Source organism: Mirounga angustirostris, unplaced genomic scaffold (assembly GCF_029215605.1).
Source record: "Mirounga angustirostris isolate CCGP_5_RB_7025 unplaced genomic scaffold, mMirAng1.0.hap1 SCAF_16, whole genome shotgun sequence".
NCBI classification, from domain to species: Eukaryota; Metazoa; Chordata; class Mammalia; order Carnivora; family Phocidae; genus Mirounga; species Mirounga angustirostris.
The window spans coordinates 26,721,096-26,744,010 of record NW_026991724.1 but is presented as its reverse complement, the minus strand read 5'-3'; the positions used below and the strand labels follow the sequence as shown (position 1 = coordinate 26,744,010).

Below are 22,915 nucleotides of genomic sequence, written 5' to 3'. Positions count from 1 at the left end.
CTCTGAGGGGGTTCCTTCCCCAGCTCAGCCCAGTGGGGTTTTCGATGGAGGACTAGATTGGTATTTTCCACATTCCAGCAGTTCTGTCTTGTACCCCTGCTGCCACTTTTTCCATCGATACCTAGCACGTTTCCTGTGCATCCTTTTCATGTTGTAGGATGTATGGGTATTTTTGGGTAAGCAGGAAATCGGCATCGATTTTCACAAATAGAAGGAAATAGAAAAAATAAATCCTATGTAAACAAACAACGCCACTGAGAACTAGCTAGAAACTTGCTCTTTGTTAAACAGGGACGTGATTGTACACCTTTCACAAGAGCCAAAAGGTAGAAGCCACCCAAGTGTCTGTCATGGGACAAATGGATAAATGATATTGGTCTATCTATACACTCAAAGGAATATTATTCAGCCTTAAAAAGGAAGGAAAGGCTGATCCATGCGAAGTGAAATAAGCCAGTCACAGAAGGACAAATATTGGATGATTCCACTTCAAATTCGTAGAGACAGAATAGAATGGTGGCTGCCAGGCGCTGCTGGGAGGGGGTGGAGGGAGGGAAGTTGCTACTTAATGGGGACAGAGTTTCTGTTTGGGAAGATGGAAAAGTTCTGGAGGTGGATGGTGGTGATGGCTGCATGGCAATGTGAATGTACTTAAGGCCACTGAACTGTACGCTTAAAAAATGGTTAAAATGGTAAATTTTATGTGTATTTTGCCGCAATAAAAAAAATCATTAAAAATCTGTTACCTAGTTTTCTTCGTCCAATAAAAGTTTGAAGAATGAAAAAATAAGGACACAGGGCAGTGGGAGAGAGGAGTTAGAGAAAATTTAGCTCTGAACGGAGGCTTCTCCTGGATGTAACCAGGACTGAAAAACACTGAAAAGTAGATGAGTTTTGGGGGCACCAGGGTGGCTCAGTTGTTAAGCGTCTGCCTTTGGCTCAGGCCACGATCCTGGGATCCTGGGGTCCTGGGATCGAGCCCCGCATCGAGCCCCGCATCGGGCTCCCTGCTCCGCGGGAAGCTTGCTTCTTCCTCTCCCACTCCCCCTGCTTGTGTTCCCTCTCTCGCTGTGTCTCTCTCTGTCAAATAAATAAATAAAATCTTTTTTAAAAAATGAGTTTTTTGGGCGCCTGGGTGGCTCAGTTGGTTAAGCGACTGCCTTCGGCTCAGGTCATGATCCTGGAGTCGCGGGATCGAGTCCCGCATCGGGCTCCCTGCTCGGCAGGGAGTCTGCTTCTCCCTCTGACCCTCCTCCCTCTCATGCTCTCTCTCATTCTCTCTCTCTCAAATAAATAAATAAATAAAATCTTTAAAAAAAATGAGTTTTTCATGGTGCGACTCAGTTGATGGCAAGTCCTGTTAGGGGTCCCCCTTACTGTCCTCTCGCAGATCACAGGGTGGAGAGCCCCTATGGAGAGAGACATCCCTGGGGATGGTGTGCGGCCCTCCCAGAGAGGAGGGTGGGCGGTGGCCTGCTGCCCTCCTCCCTGCCTGGGGGTGCTGAAAAAGGGACTGGCACGTTCCTAAAGCTGAAGCATCTGGAATGTTCTACAGGGGAGTTGGAGACAGAGCAGCCTTCTCAGGGGACCCAGGACCGGTGACACATGTGTGTGTCACAGCTGGAACAGAGCAGGGAGGTGGGTGTGACTATGGCAAGCTCATCCGGAACCGGGTGGACGCAGAAGCTGGATGGGGCTAGACCATGAAGTCAATGAAGGAATAGGGAGCCACTGGTGGCTTTTGAGCTGGGGAGTGTCTTGGCCATGATGTCCAGGGTCTGGAGAGCAGGGTGAGGTAGAACCAGCACTCCACCAGAGGCAAGACATAGAGAGGGCGGCACAGATCCCGGGGTGGAAAATAGAGGGGCATCAGGGTGAGCGGGGCCTCCTCCTGGGCCCTGACAGCAGCTGCCTGGGTTCACAAACAGCACGAAGAGGAAGACCGCTGGTGTTGTAACTGCAGAGGTGACTAGGAGACCTCAGAAGGAATGGCTTGGAGGTCATGGTCTGGGTCATGGCCACAGAAAAGCAAAGTGCAGAGAAAGGCAAGGGCTTGCCCAAGTCGTCCAGCAGGAGCGTAGCCGAGGGGTCGGGTCCCAGGTGCCTAGGTGTCCCTGCACAGCAGCGGGCCTGGAGGCGTGGGTCTGTGCTCCCCCCAAATATCGCTGCCCTCTGAGGCGCAGCTCTCTTCCCCTTCCCACAGAGGCCTGAGTGAGCTACCACCTGTGGGTTGTGCATGGGCCGGCGCCGGAAGGGCCTTGGGGTGGGGGAGAGGGGAGAGAGACCCTGTGGGGACCTGCCTGCTTTCTCCGCTTTGCTGCATCCCCATCTCACCCCAGGGGTAGGAAAGTACATTCCTGACTTGGACTTTTCCCAGGGAGTTTGGCTGAGCGAGAGCGAGAGAGAGCACCCTGCCTCCCACCAATGCACAGACACTCCCCCTTCCCCTCGGGGTTGTGCAGGGGAAGTAACTGGAGCAGGACAGGCTGACCAGCCCTCCAGCCACAGCCCGGCCACATCTGAGCTCTCTGTTCCCAGCGAGGCCTTTCCACAGCTGTGAAACACGGGTCTGGTGACTTTGCAGCTCTCGGAAGCGCCACACTACCCCGTGAGGTGGGGCTGTCTTAGCTCCATTTTAGAGGGGAAACTGAGGTTCCGAGACTTTCAGTCACTTGCCCAAAGCCCCCCAGCCAGTAAATGGCAGGTCTGGTATTTGAGGCCAGGCAGTCGGACCTGGCCCTTTGCCTGAGGTCGTGGTTATCTCAGTCTCATTGATTGTTAGGTCAGGCGGGGCGCTTCTCTCCTGTCTGGAGGTGGGGAAACAGACGGAAGAGGCGCAGAGCAGAGGTGGGTCTTGAAATCTTGCTAGGAGGCGCAAGCACCAGCCCTCCCCCTTCTCCCCACTGACACCAGCACCTCTTGAAGGGGTGCCCTGCCCAGCTACGAGTTCAGAGGAAGCAAAAAGGCTACTGACGGGGGAAAGAAGAAGTGAAGTGAGAGCGTGGTGTAGCGTGCCTGCACAGGGTGAAGCGAGCAGGGGAGGGCTGAGGGCCGGGGCTGAGCGGCCCCAGCACACACATCCAACTTCCCTTTCTCTCTCTGGACAGGAAGGTGGTAGTGGCCCAGCAGCTGGACGGCAGTGACCCCTCAGGTGAGCCCCCACCGTGAGGCTCTATTCCCCGCTCCCCCAGCTCTCTGTCCTCGTCTACCGGGTCCCCAGCAGGCACTGGGTGTGTCCCTGCCCTGGTGGGCCCAGGATTGGTGACATCCTGGGGGCAGCCAGCTGGGGACCCACCCTCATTCCCTTCACTCTCTGGTGGCAACTCCCAAATCTCTGGGAATGTAGAAGTCTATCTATCTATCTATCTATCTATCTATCTATCTATTTTTTTTAAGATTTTATTTTATTTACTTATTTATTTTTTTAAATATTTTATTTTTATTTTTTTTTTTTTTAAAGATTTTATTTATTTATTTGACAGAGAGAGACACAGCGAGAGAGGGAACACAAGCAGGGGGAGTGGGAGAGGGAGAAGCAGGCTCCCTGCAGAGCAGGGAGCCCGATGCGGACTCGATCCCAGGACCCTGGGATCATGACCTGAGCCGAAGGCAGTCGCTTAACCAACTGAGCCACCCAGGCGCCCTAAATATTTTATTTATTTATTTGTGAGAGAGAATGAGATAGAGAGAGCACATGAGAAAGGGGAGGGTCAGAGGGAGAAGCAGACTCCCAGCTGAGCAGGGAGCCTGATGCGGGACTCGATCCCGGGACTTCAGGATCATGACCTGAGCTGAAGGCAGTCGCTTAACTAACTGAGCTACCCAGGCGCCCCTAAGATTTTATTTATTGATTTGAGAGAGAGAACATGAGCAGAGGGGAGGGGCAGAGGGAGAGGGAGAAGCAGATTCCCCACTGAGCAGGACCCTGGGATCATGACCCAAGCTGAAGGCAGATGCTTAACCTACTGAGCCACCCAGGCAAAGAGCAATTTAAATTAAGGAGTGGCTAGACACTGGGTTCAAAACCTAGCTCCCCACCGTGGCCTAGGGCAGGTTATTAGACTTTTCTGGATTTCAGTTTCCTCAATGGTAAAATGGCGTTAATCCGGTGACCTGTACCTCGGATGACAAGGGCCTGCATGAAGTTTCTACTGGGCAAATGTGAGCAAACGTGCCGTTCCTCTCTGAGTGACTTGGACTGGAGCTTGGGGATATTATGTCTCAGGGAAATGGCTCTGCAGCTGGCTTGGTCACAGACTCTATGTTGGGCCTTGGCGTGGCCTCCCTTTCCCTGCCTGTAAAATGGGGCTAAGAATGGTACTTGTCAGGGATTTTCTGCAGAGACCACCGGTTCACTCCTCACCCAGGCCGGGGTGAGGCCAGCAGTGGGAGCTCCAGCCCGTGTCTAGCAGGAGTCGCTGTTTGGAAGGGGCAGAGGGGCCATGTACAGGGGTGTGACTGGCTCAGCAGGCCTGGTGCTGTCGGAGACAGGGTGGGCTGGGGGGGCATGCATGGTCAGCCCCAGGGAAGAAGGCAGGGGGTCCCAAGTTTTATGCTCAGATATATCCCTGGCTGGGGCTTTGGGTCAGAGCCCTAAGCTTGTAGTGGGGATTGTGGAAATGTCTCTGAGTCTCTCTCCCTGGGAAATAGGTCTCTCTGGCCTCATTTTATGGAGGAGAAACCCTGAGGCATGGAGAAGTGGACTTATTGCCCAATGTCACGGCCCAGGGACTGAATACTGGAGATGGTTATCAAATTTGCATCTTCCAAAGGCTCTGGCCTGCATTCTGCACGTTTCCTCATCTGTCTGTTGGCCTAGATAGAGTCTTACTCATCCGTAGAGCAACTCAGCCACCCAACCATCTTGGGGAGGCTGCAGTGCACAGCGTGGGGAGAGCACTTGACTTGGAGCCTGGAGCTCTCAGTTTGAGTCCCAGCTGACCACTGGCCTGCCATAACCCCAGGCAAACCCCTGTGCGGTTCCCAGTTTCCCCATGATCAACTGGAACCATTTTGGACATCAGGTAAGGGAGTTCTGTTTCCCGGGGAGCCCCAGATAATGAGTTGCAGAGTGGATGGTGAGAGGGGCAAGGGTGTGGGGTGACAATGCATGGTGGCCTCTCTGAAGGGCTGGGGAGAGGGGTGCTGGAAGTCTCAAGCAGAAGTGAGGATTGTGGTTTGCCCCTGGAAAAGGGAGTGGAAACCACAGCTATTTGGGGGTACTTGAAGGAGGTGTCACTTCTTCTTTGGCCTTGATTTCTGCAGCTGGTCATGGGGTTAGGCCCCTCTTCCCTCAGTAGACACAGAGCAGGGTGGCCAAGGGCCTGGGGTCCAGTCCTTACGGTGCAGACCCTGGAGGTCAAATCCACATTATGATCTGGGCCTCAGTTTCCCCATTCACACAGTGAGGGGGTGGACAAGATGACCCAAGATCCAGTCTGCCCTATTGTGCCCTCAATCTTGTCATCTGAAACATTTCAAATTGTTTCATTCAGTGCTTCCCTTGTCTCATCAAATCTTTTCCCTCCTCTCTTCTCTGAGGTTCTGAGAATTGCCCAAGGTAACACAGCCAAATAAATAACCAAGTGACCAAATGAATAGGAACGCAGCACTCTATGACTCCAACCAAAGTCTCTATTCTCTCTCTCTCTTTTTAAAGATTTATTTATTTCAGGGGCACCTAGGTGGCTCAGTTGTTAAGCGTCTGCCTTGGCTCCGGTCATGATCCCAGGGTCCTGGGATCGAGCCCTACATCGGGCTCCCTGCTCTGCGGGAAGCCTGCTTCTCCTTCTCCCACTCCCCCTGCTTATGTTCCCTCTCTCGCTGTCTCTGTCTCTGTGAAATAAATAACATCTTAAAAAAAAAAAAAGATTTATGTATTTGAAAGAGAGAGGGGGTGGCACGGGTTAGGGGCAGAGAGAGAGGGAGAGAGAGATTCTCAAGCAGTCTCCCCACTGAGCACGTAGCCCGACCAGGGCTAATCCCACGACCCTGAGATCATGACCTGAGCAGAAACCAAGAGTCAGATGATTAACCGACTGAGTCACCCAGGAGCCCTTCTATTCTCTTTTCAAATAAACACATATATTAATAAATAATGTTAAGATAAATGGATGGGACCACCCAGAAAAAAACATCGCATCCCCATCTCATACTGTACTTCAGGATTGATGCAAATGGACTAGGGGTTCCAATGTGAACAATAAAACCTCAAAAGTCCTAGGAGAAACATAGGAGAATTCCTTTGTAATTGGAGCGGGGTAGGCCCTTCTGGCTATGACTCAAAATCCAGAAGCCAAAAGAGAAAAATACAGGTAATTCTGATTACACACATAAAAAAAGACTTCTACACGACAAAAGGACCATATGTAATGTTTAAAGGCAAATGATAAACTAGGAAACATATTTGCAACTCACAGACAACGAGCTAATTTCCCTGCTATGTAAAGGGTTTCGAGAAGATGGTAAGGAAGAGTCGAACATAAAATAAAAATGGGCAGATGGTGAACTTGCACACGTGGGAAATGTCAGGACAGCTGCACTGTTGGAAGGAACCAAAGACCGGAAACCACACAGCCAGCTCTTCTGAGGGCACCTGCTGCATAAGTTAGTGCTTAGCCCTCCAACGTTAGACTATGTAGTTGGAGAAGAGAAAGTGAAAACTCTAAGTACTGTTACGGGAAGCTCCCCAAGATGTATTTTCAAGCGAGAAAAGTGAAGTACAGAACAGTAGTGAGTGTGCTACTTTTTTTTTTCATATAAGATGAGGAGAATCATATATGCTTATGTTTATTTGAAACTTGGGCAGATTCACCAAACACTAATAGCAGTAGTTATCTGGGGGTGACTAAGTGGGAATGGAGTCGTTGGGTGACACAGGAGGCAGGAATACTTTGCATTTTATGCCTTTGTGGACTTACTTATTGTTTGGATTTGCAAGATGTAAATTTCTAAACTGTCTGAAGAGCAGGGGCGCCTGGGTGGCTCAGTCGGTCAAGCATCTGATTCTTGATCCGCAGCTCAGGTCTTGATCTCAGGATCGTGAGTTCAAGCCCTGCGTTGGGCTCCACGCTGGGTGTGGAGCCTCTTTAAAACAACAACAACTACCTGAAGAGTAAATAAAAATTGAGAAACGTGTAACTATAACTTACAGGGTAACATTAGGAAATCTGGGCACCCAAAACAAGTAGACTCCAAACCTCACCACCCACAAGTGACCCCCGCATCTTTCAGAGCTTGCATATATAAGAAATGTGACTTTTACAAGGATTGGATTACATTGCTTTGCAACATGTTTTTTGTTTTTCATAAACAACATGCCACCATTATTTTTTCCATAATGGTAGTCATTTGGAGCATAAAAAATTCTAAGCATTAAAGACTTATTTTTCTGTTGTGAGGGTAATACATGTTTGCTGTAGAAAATTCGGACTCTACGGAAAACCTAAAAAAGAAAGGAATCCTCCTCCCCATATAACATTATTAACATTTTGGTGACCATTTTTCTAGATACTCTCCTAGGCCTAAACATGTATATTAGCATAAATTTCCATGCATGTGATTACATTATGTGTGTTATGTTCAGCTGGCTCTTTCTAGGCAATGATACGCGATGCTCCTTTTTTATGTCACTACGGACATCATGTTTTTGATAGTGAAATGGCAAGCCGTTGTACTGAACTTTGAACTTTGACTTTTGAAAACAATGATAAATTCACAGGAGGTTGCAACAAAAATAGTGCAGAAAGATGTGTACACTTCGTCCAATTCATCTGCATACTCTCCTCCTCCTTTTATTTGTAGAGGCTTCCATCCTGGAAACTTCTTTTCTCCTGTTGCCTTCTGGACAGGCTATACCCTGGTCCTGTAGTCCAACCAACAACCAGGGGAGTAGCTTCCCACATTTTCTGGGGAGTAGCTTCATCTCTTCTCTGGTGGGGTTTCCTATACCCTATGTTGTCTTTCATGACTTACTCCCTCATTCTCTTGGAGCGCATCCTCCAGCAGCCTTCTGATGGGGGTGTATACTTTAAAATACTAATGATCCTGGGACACCTGGGTGGCTCAGTCCCTTAAGAGGCTGCCTTCAGCCCGGGTCATGATCCCAGAGTCCTGGGATCGAGTCCCACATCGGGCTCCTTGCTCAGCGGGGAGCCTGCTTCTCCCTTTGTCTCCCTCTGCTTGTGCTCTCTCTGTCAAATAAATAAAATCTTTAAAAATAAAATAAGGGTGCCTGGGTGGCTCAGTTGGTTAAGCGACTGCCTTCGGCTCAGGTCATGATCCTGGAGTCCCGGGATCGAGTCCCGCATCGGGCTCCCTGCTCGGCGGGGGGTCTGCTTCTCCCTTTGACCCTCTTCCCTCTCGTGCTCTCTGTCTCTCATTCTCTCTCGCAAATAAATAAATAAAATCTTTAAAAAAAAAATAAAATAAAATACTAATGATCCTTGGTTGACCATTCATCTTTAAGAGTGCAGCACTAAAGTGTAACTGCTTGTCAGGGTTGATGACTGGGAAAGCTTTAACCTAAGTTTGGTCCTGGCCATTTCACTGAGGAACACCAAAATATCTGTAGCTATAGGATACTTTTCTTGGAATGGCCAGTTCTTTAGAGAAGAATTTTCTCCTGCCTTAGAACATCATCGCCTGGCTGCTGCCGGCTTCTGGAAGCTGAGTGGAGAAGGAGGTGGGGAAGGAATATGGCTTAATTTTTCTATACCTGAATGGCATCCCACCCTTCCCCTCAGATTCTCTATCATGCACTTTCTCCAGGGAATGAACTTTATGTTGGGGTGGGGTTGAGGGTGGTAGGGTGGTGACAGTGGTCCTGGATACCCCAGGTGGCAGAGGAGATCTGGGACCCCAGCTGGTCACTTTATTTTATTTATTTATTTTTTAAAGATTTTATTTATTTGAGAGCGAGAATGAGAGACAGCATGAGAGGGAGGAGGGTCAGAGGGAGAAGCAGACTCCCTGCCGAGCAGGGAGCCCGATGCGGGACTCGATCCCGCGACTCCAGGATCATGACCTGAGCCGAAGGCAGTCGCTTAACCAACTGAGCCACCCAGGCGCCCCCCAGCTGGTCACTTTAAAGACTCACAACCGGGCACCTGGGTGGCACAGTCCTTTAAGCATCTGACTCTTGATTTCGGCTCAGGTCATGATCTCAGGGTTGTGAGATCAAGTCCTGTGTTGGACCCTTTACTGAGCATGGAGACTGCTTGGGATTCTCTCTCTCCCTTTTCCTCTGCCCCGTTGCCCCCCACCCCCTGCTCCCAGCTCATGCACACACTCTCTCTCTCTCTTAAAAAAAAAAAGAGACTCATAAGCGTCTATCTCCCATTTTTTTGGCTTCATCCCTCATCCCTGCTTTCCGAGGTTCTCGATGCCTCTAGTTCTCAAGTGTTCCCAGGGTTGTGAGGCTTCTCCCTGTCCGCTTCCCTCTCCCCTCCCGTCACGCCACACCTCTCCCCACTGCAGGAACTCAGGTTCAACTTTTTATGGTCTGCTCGATGTAGGACCATGTGGCCACCTGCCTTGGAGCCTCTGGAGTTTTGCTAACATTTCTTGCCTGCTGCTGTCTTCTTTCCCCTTGTTCTGTCTTCCTGGCTCTGTGCCCATTTTATTCACTCACTCTCATTTTAGTGGAGTTTCAGGGGGTTTGACATAAATTTGCTATATTCAAGCAGAAGTTTCTTAGTTTATTTTTAAAAGCACAGAAAATGAAGGCTGGGCGGAACAGAGCCTTGCCTAAAGTCACATGGTGGATCAATGACAGAGCTGGACAGGGTTCCATGTTGCTTGCTCCCAAGCAGCTTCCCCTCTGGGTGAAGTCAGGGCCCCGGAGAAGCCCCCAGAGAGGCCATTTTTGGGGACGGGGAGTGATGGGCAGAGCTACAACTGGCAGGCATTTCTGAACAAATGGTCAGGGATTCTGGAGTCATAGAGACCTGGCTCAGGGGGCCTCACGCAGAGCAAGACCACTTGCGCCCGGAACCTCAGTTTCCCCATCTGTGAAATGCAGGAGTAATAAGGATCAACCAAGATGCTGGATGTCCTACCCTTGGGACATGCCAGACACCTAGAAGTGAGAGGTCACTCTCTTACTATAATGACAATGACATGCATCTTTTCTAGGGTGGGAGCCAGTTCTCGGAAGAGACATGGGCATCGACTTGGATTGCTGGGGGGCCTTTTTCCTCTGCCTATGCTTCATGACTTCTCAGAGTGAGACAATGGGTAAGAGGGTGCTGCTGAGCTGGGGGGCAATCCTAGCCCGGGCCCCTGGCTGTGATGTGGAAAGGGGATGCCTCGAACCAAGGGAGCTTGAAAGGGGGCACTGCGGCCTCCTGGGGCAGCAGCAAGGCTGAGGCTGGGGTGGAAGGCCCAGGGACAGAGGCTGAAGTGGAGGTCTGACTTGCTCCACAGAGACATCCCAAGAACCCCTGCTCTGGATGGAGAAACTGGAGGTGATGTCCAGAAGCCGCAACTCGACTTCTCTTGCTGAGTGAGTCAGGAGGCCCTCCTGTCTGCCCGGATTCAGCTGTGCCTCCCACCCCCAGCTCGAGCCTTGAATCAGTGGTCCGGGGTTGTCCAGTGTGGACCATTAATCATTTATGCAACATGCATTTATTGAGTACCTACTGTGTGCCTGGCACTGGGCTTTGGAGATGCAGGATAAACATGTCCTGCCCTCATCAAGTCTGCTCTCTGGTTGAGGGTCTTTAACTATGGATGCCATGAAACCCGGTGCAGAATCCTGGGTCTCTGCATTTTTCTGGGAAGGAGATGTAAGACTCGAATCGGGCTCTCGAAGGCCTGTGATCTCATGGCCACGCAGCTGCGGGTGACGGGATAGTGCTGATGAGTGGTCAGGGAAGCACAGGCACTATGGGGCATTTCACTCAGCCAGCAGAGAAAAGCCAGAAAAGGCTTCCCGAAGGAGGTGTCAACAAAGCTGGACCAGAAAGAGAGGTAATCAGGAGACGTGGATGAGTGGGGTGGAAAGGTAAGGGGGTGCCAGGGGCGCTGTGTGTGCAGAGGTCCGGAGATGGGAGAGGCCGATGCGGTTGGGGGAGGCCCCGCCCTTCTAGCCGCCTGGGGACCCTGGTCAGCTCTCTCGCCCTCAGCCTCATCCGGGGCCTGGAGTACAGGCTGTTGAACGCCAGCTTCGGGGGCAGCAACTTGACCTTGCAGACGCCCACCATCCAGTCACTGATCTTCAAGCTGGGCTGCAACTTCACAGGCCTGTCACTGAGCAGCACCACCTTGGAGCGGGTCCCCCAGGTCAGAGATGGTCGGGGGGCCGGGGGGCAGCCAGTGCCTCTACCCCAGAAATCCTCCATGGGCTTACGGTCTGGACTCCCCTCCCCCCACCCAAACTAATCTCGTCTGGCCTCACAGCTGTGAGGTGCCTCCTCTGTAAAATGGGGCTGATGTTCCTCATGCGAATGATGGGAAAGGGGGTCCCCTGTGGCCCCTCAAGGGCGGCGTCCTCTTCCTGCTTTTGCAGGTCTGTGGGGGGTGGAGGAGGCAGCAGTGGGAGAGGCCAGGGAATCCAGGGTCCTAGGTGGTGGCTAGGAGGAATGAAATGCCTGGGGTAAGGCCAGGCAGGCTTTGTAAGAAGTGGGGGGCAGTGAAGGCACTGGGGCTGGCCCTGCAGGCCGTGGACACCAGGCTCAGCCTGTCCGTGCCCCTCCGCAGGTCTCACATGCCATGCAGTTCCCGGCCGAGCTGACCCAGGACGCCTGCAGGACCCCCCAGAGGGAGCTGCGTCTCATCTGCGTCTACTTCTTCACGGACTACTTTTTCCAGGTCACTGCCTTGGTGGGCCAAGCAGGGTGGGCGCCGGCCCCTTCCTAGGGGCACTGTGGGCATCCATGCCATCAGCTGACCTTAGGGCAGGGACCGGCACCTGGTGGGACCAGCCCATCGTGCACCCAGCCATTGCCCCTTCTGGGCCTCAGTATGAGGAGAATGGTGGGAAGGCCCACTTATAGGGAACCTACGTGTGCGCCTGTCCCTAGGTGGGAGATAGACAAAGGTGCCTTTTAACCTTGGCTTTGAAAGTGAGTTAGGATAATGGTTAGTTGGGATGGAGGCTGGAATCCACTCAACACATGACAGAGAGTTGGACGGAGAGGACAGCTTTCTAGGTGGAGGGGACAGCGTATGTGAAGGCTGCGAGGCTGGCCCATGCTGGACACGTGACAGGCATGCTGCTTGCTCTCATTTGGGGGAAGGGGCTGGTGAAGGGGGGCTCTCAGCCCTCAGCTGGTCTCTCCCTGTGTCCCCTGGAGTCAGCCCTTCTTCTGCTGTCCTTCCAGAATATCAACTCATCTCTGCTCAATAACTATGTCTTGGGAGCCCAGCTGGGTCATGGACACGTGAGCAACCTCAGCGAGCCGATCAACATCAGCTTCTGGCACAACCAAAGCCTGGTATTTTTGGGAGGGCAGGTGCCCCCATTTCCACCTCACCCCTGCCCCCTTGTGGCTCTCCTGTTGAATTTTGGCTTGACTAAACCCAAATCTGTGGAAGCATTTTGAAAACAAACAATTTCAAATCTATCACAGTTTGAAAATTCCTGTCAAAGAAATCAGAGAGAAGCTTTTACTTATTGCAGTAGGCAGGATTTTTTTTTTTTTTTTTTTTTTTCTCTTTAAGTAGGCGCCACACCCAGCGTGGAGCCCAATGCAGGGCTTGGGCTCAGGACCCTGAGATCAAGACCTGAGCTGAGATCAAGAGTGGGAAGCTTAACCAAATGAGGCACCCAGGCGCCCCCTAGGCAGGACTCTTTGAGTTGCAAGTGATACAAAGCCAAGTCAAGCCAGCTTAAGCACAAAAGGGAATTGATCATCTCCCATAAATGAAATGTCCAGAGCTGTCAAGCTTCAGGCATGGCTGGATCCAGGGGCTGATATAATGCCATCCTGGCTCAGCCTCTTTCCATCTCTCACCAATGGTTTCCTGCCTTGCCTCTCTGCTCTGGCAAGATGGCAGCTAAAGTGCTAGACCTCTATCCCCTCTTCCCAGCAGGCTCTTCTTCATCAGTGCAAACCAGGGTCCCAGAATGGAGACCTAAAGGTCCAGCTGGGTCACGTGTCCATCTCTGAACCAGGTCGATGGAACGTGTGGATTGGCCAGGCCCAGGTCACATGGCTCAGGGACTGGGCTGGATTCATCTGACCTGCCATGGGGGGAGGCGTGGGTCCTCCAGAGAAGTGCAGAAGCTGATCCTGGAGGAAGGGAGAAGGGCTGCTGGGTGGGCATAAGCTCTGATGCCTCCGCTCTTCTGGCCCTGGCATTCCTGAAAAGCCCAGAGCCTCTACGGTCTGCCCTGACTTCCCGTTAGCCTCTTCAGGACTGCGCTGCACTCTCAATTTCTCCATCATCCTTTCCTTTCTTTGCTCTGAACCTTTGCCCCTGCAAAGGTTCTTTCCTCAGTGGTGTTCCATGGCACTGCCTGTGTCATTCCCCCCACCCGTCCACCCACATGGCTTGGCTTCAGGGTTGTCTGCATGTGAGTCTCTCCCCCACACTGGGCATGGGTCTGCACCATTGTTGTTCCCCATGGGAAGGAGGGAAAAGGGGACAGTTGGTTATAGAGCACCTACTGTCCAGCCAGAGCTGGACCCTTAAGATTCCTCACTGATTGTAATTTAATACCATCCCTGAGACTTGGGTATAGATGATCCCATTTTGCAGATGAATAAACTGAGGCTCAGAGAAGCTCGACAACTTGCCCAGGTCACTCTGAGAGTCCAGAGTAGAGGTGAGGCTGGAATCTGGGTCTGTCTGATGCCAAAGCCCAGCCAGTATCTGGTAAAATGTTGATTAGGGTGCAGTTGAATCAACTTTGGCCCCTACAGTTTCCAGACTCTGACCCACGGCCATCCCCCACACCCCTTGGATGCACCCAACCCCAGCCTCTCCCCTTAGGAAGGCCACACGGTGACCTGTGTCTTCTGGAAGGAAGGAGCCAGCGAACACTACTGGGGGCTCTGGAGCCCCGAGGGCTGTCGCACAGAGAAGCCCTCACCTTCCCAGGTGCTCTGCCGCTGCAATCACCTCAGCTACTTTGCTGTTCTCATGGTATGTGTGCATCCAGTCCTGGTGAGGGGAGTAAAAGCTATAAAGGGCCCCGTGTCTAAGCAAAAGGAGCAGGCAAAGGCTGGTGTAGGGGACAGAAAATCCAACTCAGATGGGCTTAAGGAGGCAAAAAGAAACTTATGAACTCATGTTGCTGAAGAAACTATGTTAGGCTTCAGGCATGGCTTGATCCAGACACTCAGTATCACCAAGACAGGGCTCTAGCTCTGTCTCCCAACTGTGCTTGCTTTGTGCTGGCCTAGCCTTCAGACAGGATTTCCCCACAGGATAATAATTTGGCTGCTAGCAGATCCAGGCTCATGTCCTACTATCTTTTAGGCGAGTAGAACGAGAGCTTCTCTTACCCAATTCTGCCAGCTAGTCTTGGGATTAGAGTCCCACTGCCTTGGAGTGTGTCACATTCCCATCCCTCAACCAATCACTGGGCAGGAGGAGGGGGGGCTCTGATAAGTCAGGCCTGGTGCACCTGTCTACACACAGTGGGAACGCCCATGTGCATAGACAGTGAAGGAGGGGAGGTTCTCATAGAGAAAAGGGAGATGGAGTTGAGGTGGGCAAAAGCCACTGTGTCTGCCAGGGCTTTTTTTTTTTTTTTCAAGCCGGGACCACGGTGAGGTTTGTGGTGAGACAGGGGAGTTTGGAGCTGAGGTCTTAGCAGGTCCCTGTCACCGTGGGGAGGGCATTTCCGTGCTTCTGTCTCCCATTCCCCCTTCGTTCCTGCAGCAACTGTCCCTGGCCCCAGTCCCAATAGAGCTGCTGGCGCCTCTCACGTACATCTCCCTGGTGGGCTGTAGCATCTCCATCGTGGCCTCACTTCTCACTACCCTGCTGCACTGCCAAGCCAGGTATGCCCCTGCCCCCATGCCAGGCCTGCCCACCCACTGCTGCTCAGCACCCCTCCTTCTTACCTAACTGAGCCCCCAGAGGGGGGTGGGCTTCTCATGGGGATGGAGGCTGGGAGGCAGGAGACTAGCCTTGCCGTGTGGCTGTTGTTCTGTCCCTGCCCCCCTCAACCTCAGTTGTGTGTCCATGAGGGGGTGGCACGGCCTGGGTGATGTCCCCAGGCCACGGAGGGCCCTGCTTCCACCCGCAGGAAGCAGGGTGACTCCATAACACGCATCCACATGAACCTGCATGCCTCCGTGCTGCTCCTGAATGTCGCCTTCCTGCTGAGTTCTGAGCTGGCCATGCCCCCCGAGTCCGGGGCAGCATGCACAGCGCTGGCCGCCCTCCTGCACTTTGCTCTGCTCAGCTGCCTCACCTGGATGGCCATCGAAGGTTTCAACCTCTACCTCCTCCTTGGGCGCGTCTACAACATCTACATCCGCCGATACTTGCTCAAGCTCTGTGCGGTGGGCTGGGGTAAGCAGAGCCTCCCTCCCCTCTTGCTTCCTGAGGCTTCCGGCCAGATAGGGCGGCTACCCCCTCCTGCCCTTCTCTTCTCCTCTTCCTCATCCTAGTGACCACATCATGAGCATGGTTCATCATCCCTGTCAACACTCACCAGTACTTTCTACTCTACTGTTCTTATCGATTGTACCTCCAACACCTCCACTGCCACCTCCACCTCCAACACCTCCATCCCCTCCACCTCCAACACCTCCATCCCCTCCACCTCCAACACCTCCATGACCATCACTTCCAACACCTCCATCCCCTCCACCTCCAACACCTCCATCCCCTCCACCTCCAACACCTCCATGACCATCACTTCCAACACCTCCATCCCCTCCACCTCCAACACCTCCATCCCCTCCACCTCCAACACCTCCATGACCATCACTTCCAACACCTCCATCCCCTCCACCTCCAACACCTCCATCCCCTCCACCTCCAACACCTCCATCCCCTCCACCTCCAACACCTCCATCCCCTCCACCTCCAACACCTCCATCCCCTCCACCTCCAACACTTCCATCACCATCACTTCCAACACTTCCACCATCACTACACCTCCAACACCATCATCACTTCCGCCATTATCACTACCATGTCTACCTCCAACACCACCATCTACTGCTTCTACCTCTGACTCCACCATCACCTTCACCACCGCCTCCATCATCACCACCATCCTCATCCTCATCTTCCCTACTCTCTCTGGCACCACCATCACTGGCCCCTCGATCCCCATCCTAGCCCCTCTTGACTATCTCGGTTTCCTCACGAGTTCCCCCAACCCTCTGTCCCATTAGCTCCATCTCCCCACCACCACTCCCACTATCATCCCACCCTAGAGCCCTCACTAACACCATTTTGGAGAGCAGCCTCTTCTAAGACCTCCAGGCTAAGTGCTCTGAAGCTGGACCGTATGGCAGAGGCTAGGGCCTCTGAACAGTCCCTTCCCCTCCCTGCTTGCTCAGTGGAATTCTGTTTTAGCACGACCAGCCCTTTTTGGGGTCACCTGACATGTGCTGAGCCTCTGTCTCACCTCTCAGGAGTCCCGGCCCTCCTGGTGCTGTTCCTTCTTGTTGTCAAGAGCTCAGTGTATGGACCCCACACAATTCCACTCTCCGACAGCCAGGGAAATGGCACGGGCTTCCGGAACATGTCCATGTGAGTGCTCTCAGGGCTGTGGCAGGCTCCCTGGCTCTGGCAGAAGGGCCCAGGGGCTCTGAACAGGGTGTCCTTGTAGGAAGGGCCCTGGCTGTGGGGCAAGGAGGGGGCCATGGCTCAGAGAAGGGGTGGTTGCCAGGGTGCTTTGCCATACCCCTTCTGCTGGATCCCCTGCAGAGGTAGGCTCTTGTTCTAGGCTGGCTACATCTAGGGGGCCCTGGCATGAACTCTGGTGCCTGCTCATGGGCCTCCAAGGCCAGGGCAGCAGCACCTCTGCCTCCCGGCGGAGCACAGAGGTCGGCCCAGCGCCCCCTCCTGCTCTCCGACCTTGAGCAGGGAGCTCAGCCTGCGCCGGACTCTGCCCTCCCTTCCCCGCACCTTGCTGTGCTCGCTCAGGCTTCCGCTGCTCCCGACCTGTGGCTGGCATAACACTGCCAGCCCTCAGACCCTCCTAGTCAGAGAGAGTGCTGCGGGGCCTGGGACATCCCAGGGACAGGGCTCGGCTTGTGTGTGCGCATCGGGCAGCCTGGGGGGTCTGCACCACAGACTCGGCTGCCTCTTCCTGTGCCCGAAGACATTTATCTTTTTCTTGTTACGAAGGTTCTCATAGCCAACATAGGGAGAATAGCTGAACGAACCCCTGCAGACCCATCTCCTGTTTAAACCTCGCAGCGAGGAGGAGGTCCTGTTGTTAGCCTCTGTTTACGGTTAGGGAAACTGAGGCACGGGCAGCTGAAGAACCCCACCCAAGGAAACCCAGGTGGTCCATGGCAGAGCTGGGACTTGGCCACAGGCAGGCTGGCTCCAGAGCCTGGCCCCCCCACTGCCCCTCCCAGCCTCCAGGAAGCGAGGCGGTTTGGGGTTCGTTCCTCTCACTGTGGGAGTCAGGCTGCTTTCTCAGAGGAGGTGTGACTTCGGGCTCCTTAACCGTGTAGTTTTTATATACCGCGTGCCAGGAGCTGGAGGACTGGGGAGGGGGCCAGGAAGCACGGTGTTGCTGGGCTGTCACGGAGTCCCCCACTCTAAGAACCCGCTTCTCTGAGTCTCCCTCCCTCTCCCTCTCCTCCAGGGTTTTGTGACTTTTATTCTCCTGCATTTAAAAAGCCCTTAGGACGTCTGTTTGTGTTCCTGAACACAGACAGCACTAACCAAACCCTTGAAAGGAACTCCAATGCCCCCCTCCCCCCGGCAGGACAGCGGTTAATAAGTTGCGACAGAGCCACGCCTGCGGATGGTTACGTAGCAGTGAAAAGGAGTGATCCATGAGCACACTCAGCCCCTTGGATAAATCCCCCAAATAATGGTCAAGGGAGGCAGGAGCTCACGGCGGGGGCCCGAGCAGGGGGCTGTGACGGGCACAGGCTCTGGCCTCGGAGCGTGGGGTTTCAGGTCCCACCTTTGCCTCTGACTAGTGGGTGCTCCCGAGCCTCAGTTTCCTCCTCTGCAGGGCAGGTATGACTATGCACCTGCCTCGTAGGGTCCTCATGAGGAGCGAATGGGCTCATCCGCGGAAAGCATATGACACGGTGCCTGACTGGGTGTCTTGGGGACACAAAGGGCGTGAAGACCTCGGGGAGGGTCTAGGAGCAGGGCTGGGGCCACTGCCAGGCCTCTGCTCTTTCCTCGGCCCTTGATGGCGTCTTCCTGCTCACTCTTCTCCTCAGTCCGCACCCCTGCACCAAGCCGCCCCAAGCTGCCACAGCTGTTCACGGCTCGGAGCGTAGAGTGTGGGCCCCTTCTAGGTGGGGAGGGGCCCTGGGGTAGGGCGCCCATTGCACAGAGATGGTGGTGAGATGGTACTGACCTTGCGGTGGCTGGGAGGAGAAGTTTCCAGGGAAGAGGGCCCCGGGGCCATGGATCTGAAAGAGTATTGGACAAGTGGGCAGCTGGGGGGGCCATGGAAGGGGAGAGAGGCAGGACGGAGAAGGGAGGAGAGGAAGAGTTTTCAGGTGGGTAAAGGCATGAGAGCCCCATGTGGCTGGAAAGGAGAACATGGGGGGCTTCAGGCCAGGGGCCGAGGTGGCAAGGTGGGCCCTAACACGGTGGCCTGGCTGGAAAGCCGGGCCCAGAACTTCACCACACGTGTGGTCAGACAAGAAACAATGGGTTTGGGCTGGGAGACGGGACCAGGTTCAGGAGCCCGTCCATAGGCCCAGAGACCGGGGTCTCCCCACCCACCTCCCTGCCCCCCGCCCCCCCGGCCTGGGGAGCCACGCCAACCCCGGCACTTCACCCCTCCCTGCAGATGCTGGGTACGGAACCCCTGGGTGCACAACATCTTGGTCATGGGCTACGGTGGCCTCACGTCCCTCTTTAACCTGGTGGTGCTGGTCTGGGCGCTGCGGGTCTTGCATCGGCTACGGGCCCGGGACAAGGTGCTGAACACGCGGGCCTGCCGGGACAGCTTCACGGTGCTGGGCCTCACCGTGCTGCTGGGCACCACTTGGACCTTGGCTTTCTTTTCCTTTGGCGTCTTCCTGCTGCCCCAGCTCTTCCTCTTCACCACCTTCAACTCACTCTACGGTAGGGCCCGCGGGAGGCGTGCAGGAAGCCCTGGGGGTGGTGTTCGGCCGGTCAAATGTTGACTGCTCAAGGCTTCAGGTCAAGGGGGCGAGTCAGGGGCTGAAATCGAGCCCCCGCTGCCGCTCCGCTCCCCGCCGAGCTGGTTTGGGGCTCCTTCTGTCCACAGGAAGGGGCATGTCCTCCTAATTTGCACAAAGGCGCCCTCTGGCCTCCTGACAACTGGTCGTCCAGCTTCTATGCTCTGCCCCTCCTGGCTTCCAACAGTGAGGGACTCTGAGAATTACTCCTGGGCTTTAGGGAAGCCCAGCTCAGCCCCACTGAGGAAGTCCCTGGATTCTGGGTGAGGCCCCACATCGCTCCTTCCAGTCTCCCACTGACCCATTTTTCGCTTGCAGGTTTCTTCCTCTTCCTGTGGTTCTGCTCCCACAGGTGTCGCTCCGAGGCAGAGGTGGAGGCAGAGATGGAGGCGTTCAGCTCCTCCCAGACGATGCTGTAGGCTGGGCCTCCTCGCCCAGAAGCTGTGGCCTCTCAGGCCGCCTGCAGCCCGAGACTCCGGCCTCCCCCAGAGAAGGTGGCAGGCCAGCTGCTGGGCACCAGAGGCCACTGCGGCCTCCAGGGAGGCTTCTCAACCTCCACGGCTTCCCCAGGCCCAGAGCGCTGGGTGTTGCTCTGCCTCCCCTCGCTTCCTGGGGATAGGAGGGCAGAGCCTCTTCCCCCTCCACCTGAGCCAGCTGGGCCCGGGGCCTGGCCATATGATAATTGGGTAGGTTTGAATTGCCCCTGGTAGGTGTGAGGGTATGGAGTCCAAACCCAAGCTCAGGCTCCCGTTGTAGAGAATCACCATCGCCCTTGACCTCTCTGTCCGGCCCAGAGGGAGAAGGCTCCTGCAGCCACCTCCATTCCCAGGCTGCACACCAGGGGGAGCTCTGGGCCCGTGCTCGGAAGTCATTGGCTCCCAAATCCGATCTGGAAATACTGTCACCTGTCCGGGGACGTGACACCAGATGGAGGGGCCCTGCTTCCAGGACTGCTCCTGCTGAGTGACTGAAGAGAGGATTCCCGCCCTGTTTACACAGCCACTTCTCTCTTCCCGACGCAGCTGTTCGCTCTGGCTCTTGGGGTCTTGGGCATATGGGGCACTAGAATGGGTGGGCGCAGGGAGGCTCTCGGGGCCCCGCTCCAGGCCGCCAGACAGGTAATAATGACTTTGGATGGCACGGTGAGGGTACTGGAGCCGGATCCCTTTTCTCCTGGGGGGATCCTCTGCCCTCTGTTCATTCCCTGATGCAGAGAGCCCTTTGCCCGCTGGTGAGGGCCGGAGGCTCTGGAGCTGGACTGCCTGGGCTCAAATGGCCTTGCCACTTGCTAGCTATGTGACTGTGGACAAGCCACTCAAGCCTTCTGTGCCTTAGTCTTCCCATCTGTAAAATAGGGGCAGTCGTGGTGCCTATTTTGAAGACGAAAAAAAGAATCCAAAGAAAGAGGCTTAGCAAGTAGAAAGTGCTCAATAAATAATTATTATTGTTATCATTCGTATTTTTGCTATTATTTTTAACAGAGTCGACTGAGAGGGCAAGCCATCTAAAGTCCAGGGCTGGGTCTGCTCAACCCGACAGGCCCAGCTCCTCGCTAGGCACGGCCTGCTGTCCCTCAGCTCTGTCACCTCCTCTCCCACTTTCCCTAGAGTGGCCTCTGCTCTGACTCCAGACAGAGTGTCCCCCCACCTTTTTCAGGGTGATGAGAGTCCCCATCCAAGCCCCCCTGTCCTGGTCAAGCCCTGTCCTGAGCGGTACCAGGCTCCTTGGGCCGTGGGGGGGCTCCCACACCAATGGGGTGCAGGGGAATCATGGGAAGTCCCAGCCCCTGTCTTGAGCAGCTCCAGGAAGTGGTGACCCAGCTGGGCCTTGCCTGTGACTTGGCCCACCCCACTGGTTCAGGCCCAGCTTCTTAGACTCTACCAAGCCCAGGGCCACCCAAGGGAGGATGTGGCCACAGTAACAAGGGATGGTTCTGGTAGTTCCAGGAAATGGGGCCAGGCTTGTGGCCCTGAGCATCATGGGGGTCCGGGCTCTAGGCACGGTTCACTTCCCAGAAATGCCCCACCGGGTACGGGGGGGCAGGGATGGGGGAGACCTGCTGGGACTCCCTGCCCTCTCGTCACTCCCAGCAGGGTCCCGGCCTGCCCTAGCCTGGACACCGGGCACTGGGCCCAGTTCTTGGGGGGCTTCCAGACCAGTGGGAAGATGGAACGGGTAGGAGGACAAATGGACGCCAGGGGGGCCACGTACTAGAGGTTTCTGGGTTGTTTGGTTGCTGCTATATCAGAAAGGCCTAGTGTTTGCATGTGATGGGGTGGGGGTTGGAAGCAGGGTTGCCAGTGAAAATACAGAATGCTAAGTTTGGAAGACATATACTAAAAAATTATTCATTGTTTATCTGAAATACAAATTTAGCTGGGCATCCTATACTTGTCTTCCCCCCCCCCTTTTTTTTTTTTTTTTAAGATTTTATTTATTTGAGAGCATGTGGGGCGCCTGGGTGGCTCAGTTGGTTAAGCGACTGCCTTCGGCTCAGGTCATGATCCTGGAGTCCTGGGATCGAGTCCTGCATCGGGCTCCTTGCTTGGCAGGGAGTCTGCTTCTCCCTCTGACCCTCCCCCCTCTCATGTGCTCTCTCTCTCGTTCTCTCTGTCTCAAAAAAAAAAAAAAATATTTGAGAGCATGTGCATGAGCAGGGTGGGGTGGGGAGGGGCAGAGGGAGAAGGGGAGGAAGCAGACTCCCTGCTGAGCAGGGAGCTTGACAGGAGCGGGAGCTCAATCCCAGGACCCCAGGATCATGACCTGAGCCCAACCAGACGCTTAACCTACTGAGCCACCCAGGCGCCCCTTTTCTAACCCTTTCTTTTGCTGTCTTGCAAACCTATTATTTATTTTTTTTAAAGATTTTCTTTATTTTAGAGAGAGAGAGAGACAGAGCATGAGCTGGGGCAGGGGTGGGACAGAGGGAAAGGGAGAGGGACAAGCAGATTTCCCGCTGAGTGCAGAGCCTGATGTGGGGCTCCATCTGGGAACCCTGAGATCATGACACAAGCCGAAGTCAGTCACTCAACCAACCAAGCCAGCCAGATGCCCCTGACAACCCTACTGTAAAGGAGCATCAGTGTGGGCGTCCAGGGTGTGTACTCTTTACCCTTCAAATGAACCCCATATGTGCTGACTGGGGAGCCCCTCTTTCAATTGAACAAGCCCTCACATTCAGGCTGACAGCACCAGGCTCCTCCCCAGTCCTCCCCTTTCCAGCCAAGGTCAAATAGGGTGCTTGAGGGGTCTGCCCTGTGCTGTGCCCTTACCCTGGGATCAACCCTAGCCCAGCCTCCAACACTGCAGAGCTTCTTCCCTGGCCTCCCCGCCTCCCCATTCCTAGTCCCCCCTTCACTCAGAAGCCAGAGGGAATTTCCACCCTGCAGCCTGATCACACCCTTCCCTGCCGACCCCCTTCCACGCTCTGTCCCTCCTCATTGCCAAACTCCCCACAGGAGCTCGAAAGGCCCTCTGCTCCAGCCCATCGCCCACCGCTCCTTCCTCATCCTCCTTGCAGCTGCCACGCTGAACTATGTTCCTCCGGCAGGTTCTTTCTCTCCTCAGGCCTTGGCACAAGCTGTTCTTTTCGCCGGGAACACCGTCCCTCAGGCCTTTCATTTGTGGAAAGATGACAACGCGACCTTAAG

The 22,915-nt window shown here is 54.3% G+C and overlaps 1 protein-coding gene across 1 annotated transcript; it reads left to right on the top strand.

The window, feature by feature from the left end:
• Positions 1-3,003: 3,003 nt before the first annotated feature.
• Positions 3,004-20,716, top strand: ADGRG5 (adhesion G protein-coupled receptor G5). Its single transcript, XM_045891056.2, has 12 exons — positions 3,004-3,151; positions 10,135-10,236; positions 10,426-10,504; positions 11,127-11,283; positions 11,701-11,811; positions 12,324-12,437; positions 13,939-14,091; positions 14,833-14,954; positions 15,203-15,471; positions 16,548-16,665; positions 18,911-19,188; positions 19,584-20,716. Exons 2-12 carry the CDS (start codon positions 10,161-10,163, stop codon positions 19,682-19,684), a joined length of 1,578 nt encoding a protein of 525 aa, XP_045747012.1. The 5' UTR covers positions 3,004-3,151; positions 10,135-10,160; the 3' UTR covers positions 19,685-20,716.
• Positions 20,717-22,915: the final 2,199 nt, after the last annotated feature.

Coding starts and splice junctions, on each gene's coding strand:
- ADGRG5 (XM_045891056.2), top strand. CDS start 10,161: ATGGGCATCGACTTGGATTGCTGGGGGGCCTTTTTCCTCTGCCTATGC. Junction 15,472..16,547: donor GCTCTGTGCGGTGGGCTGGG/GTAAGCAGAGCC, acceptor CTCACCTCTCAG/GAGTCCCGGCCCTCCTGGTG. Junction 19,189..19,583: donor CACCTTCAACTCACTCTACG/GTAGGGCCCGCG, acceptor TTTCGCTTGCAG/GTTTCTTCCTCTTCCTGTGG.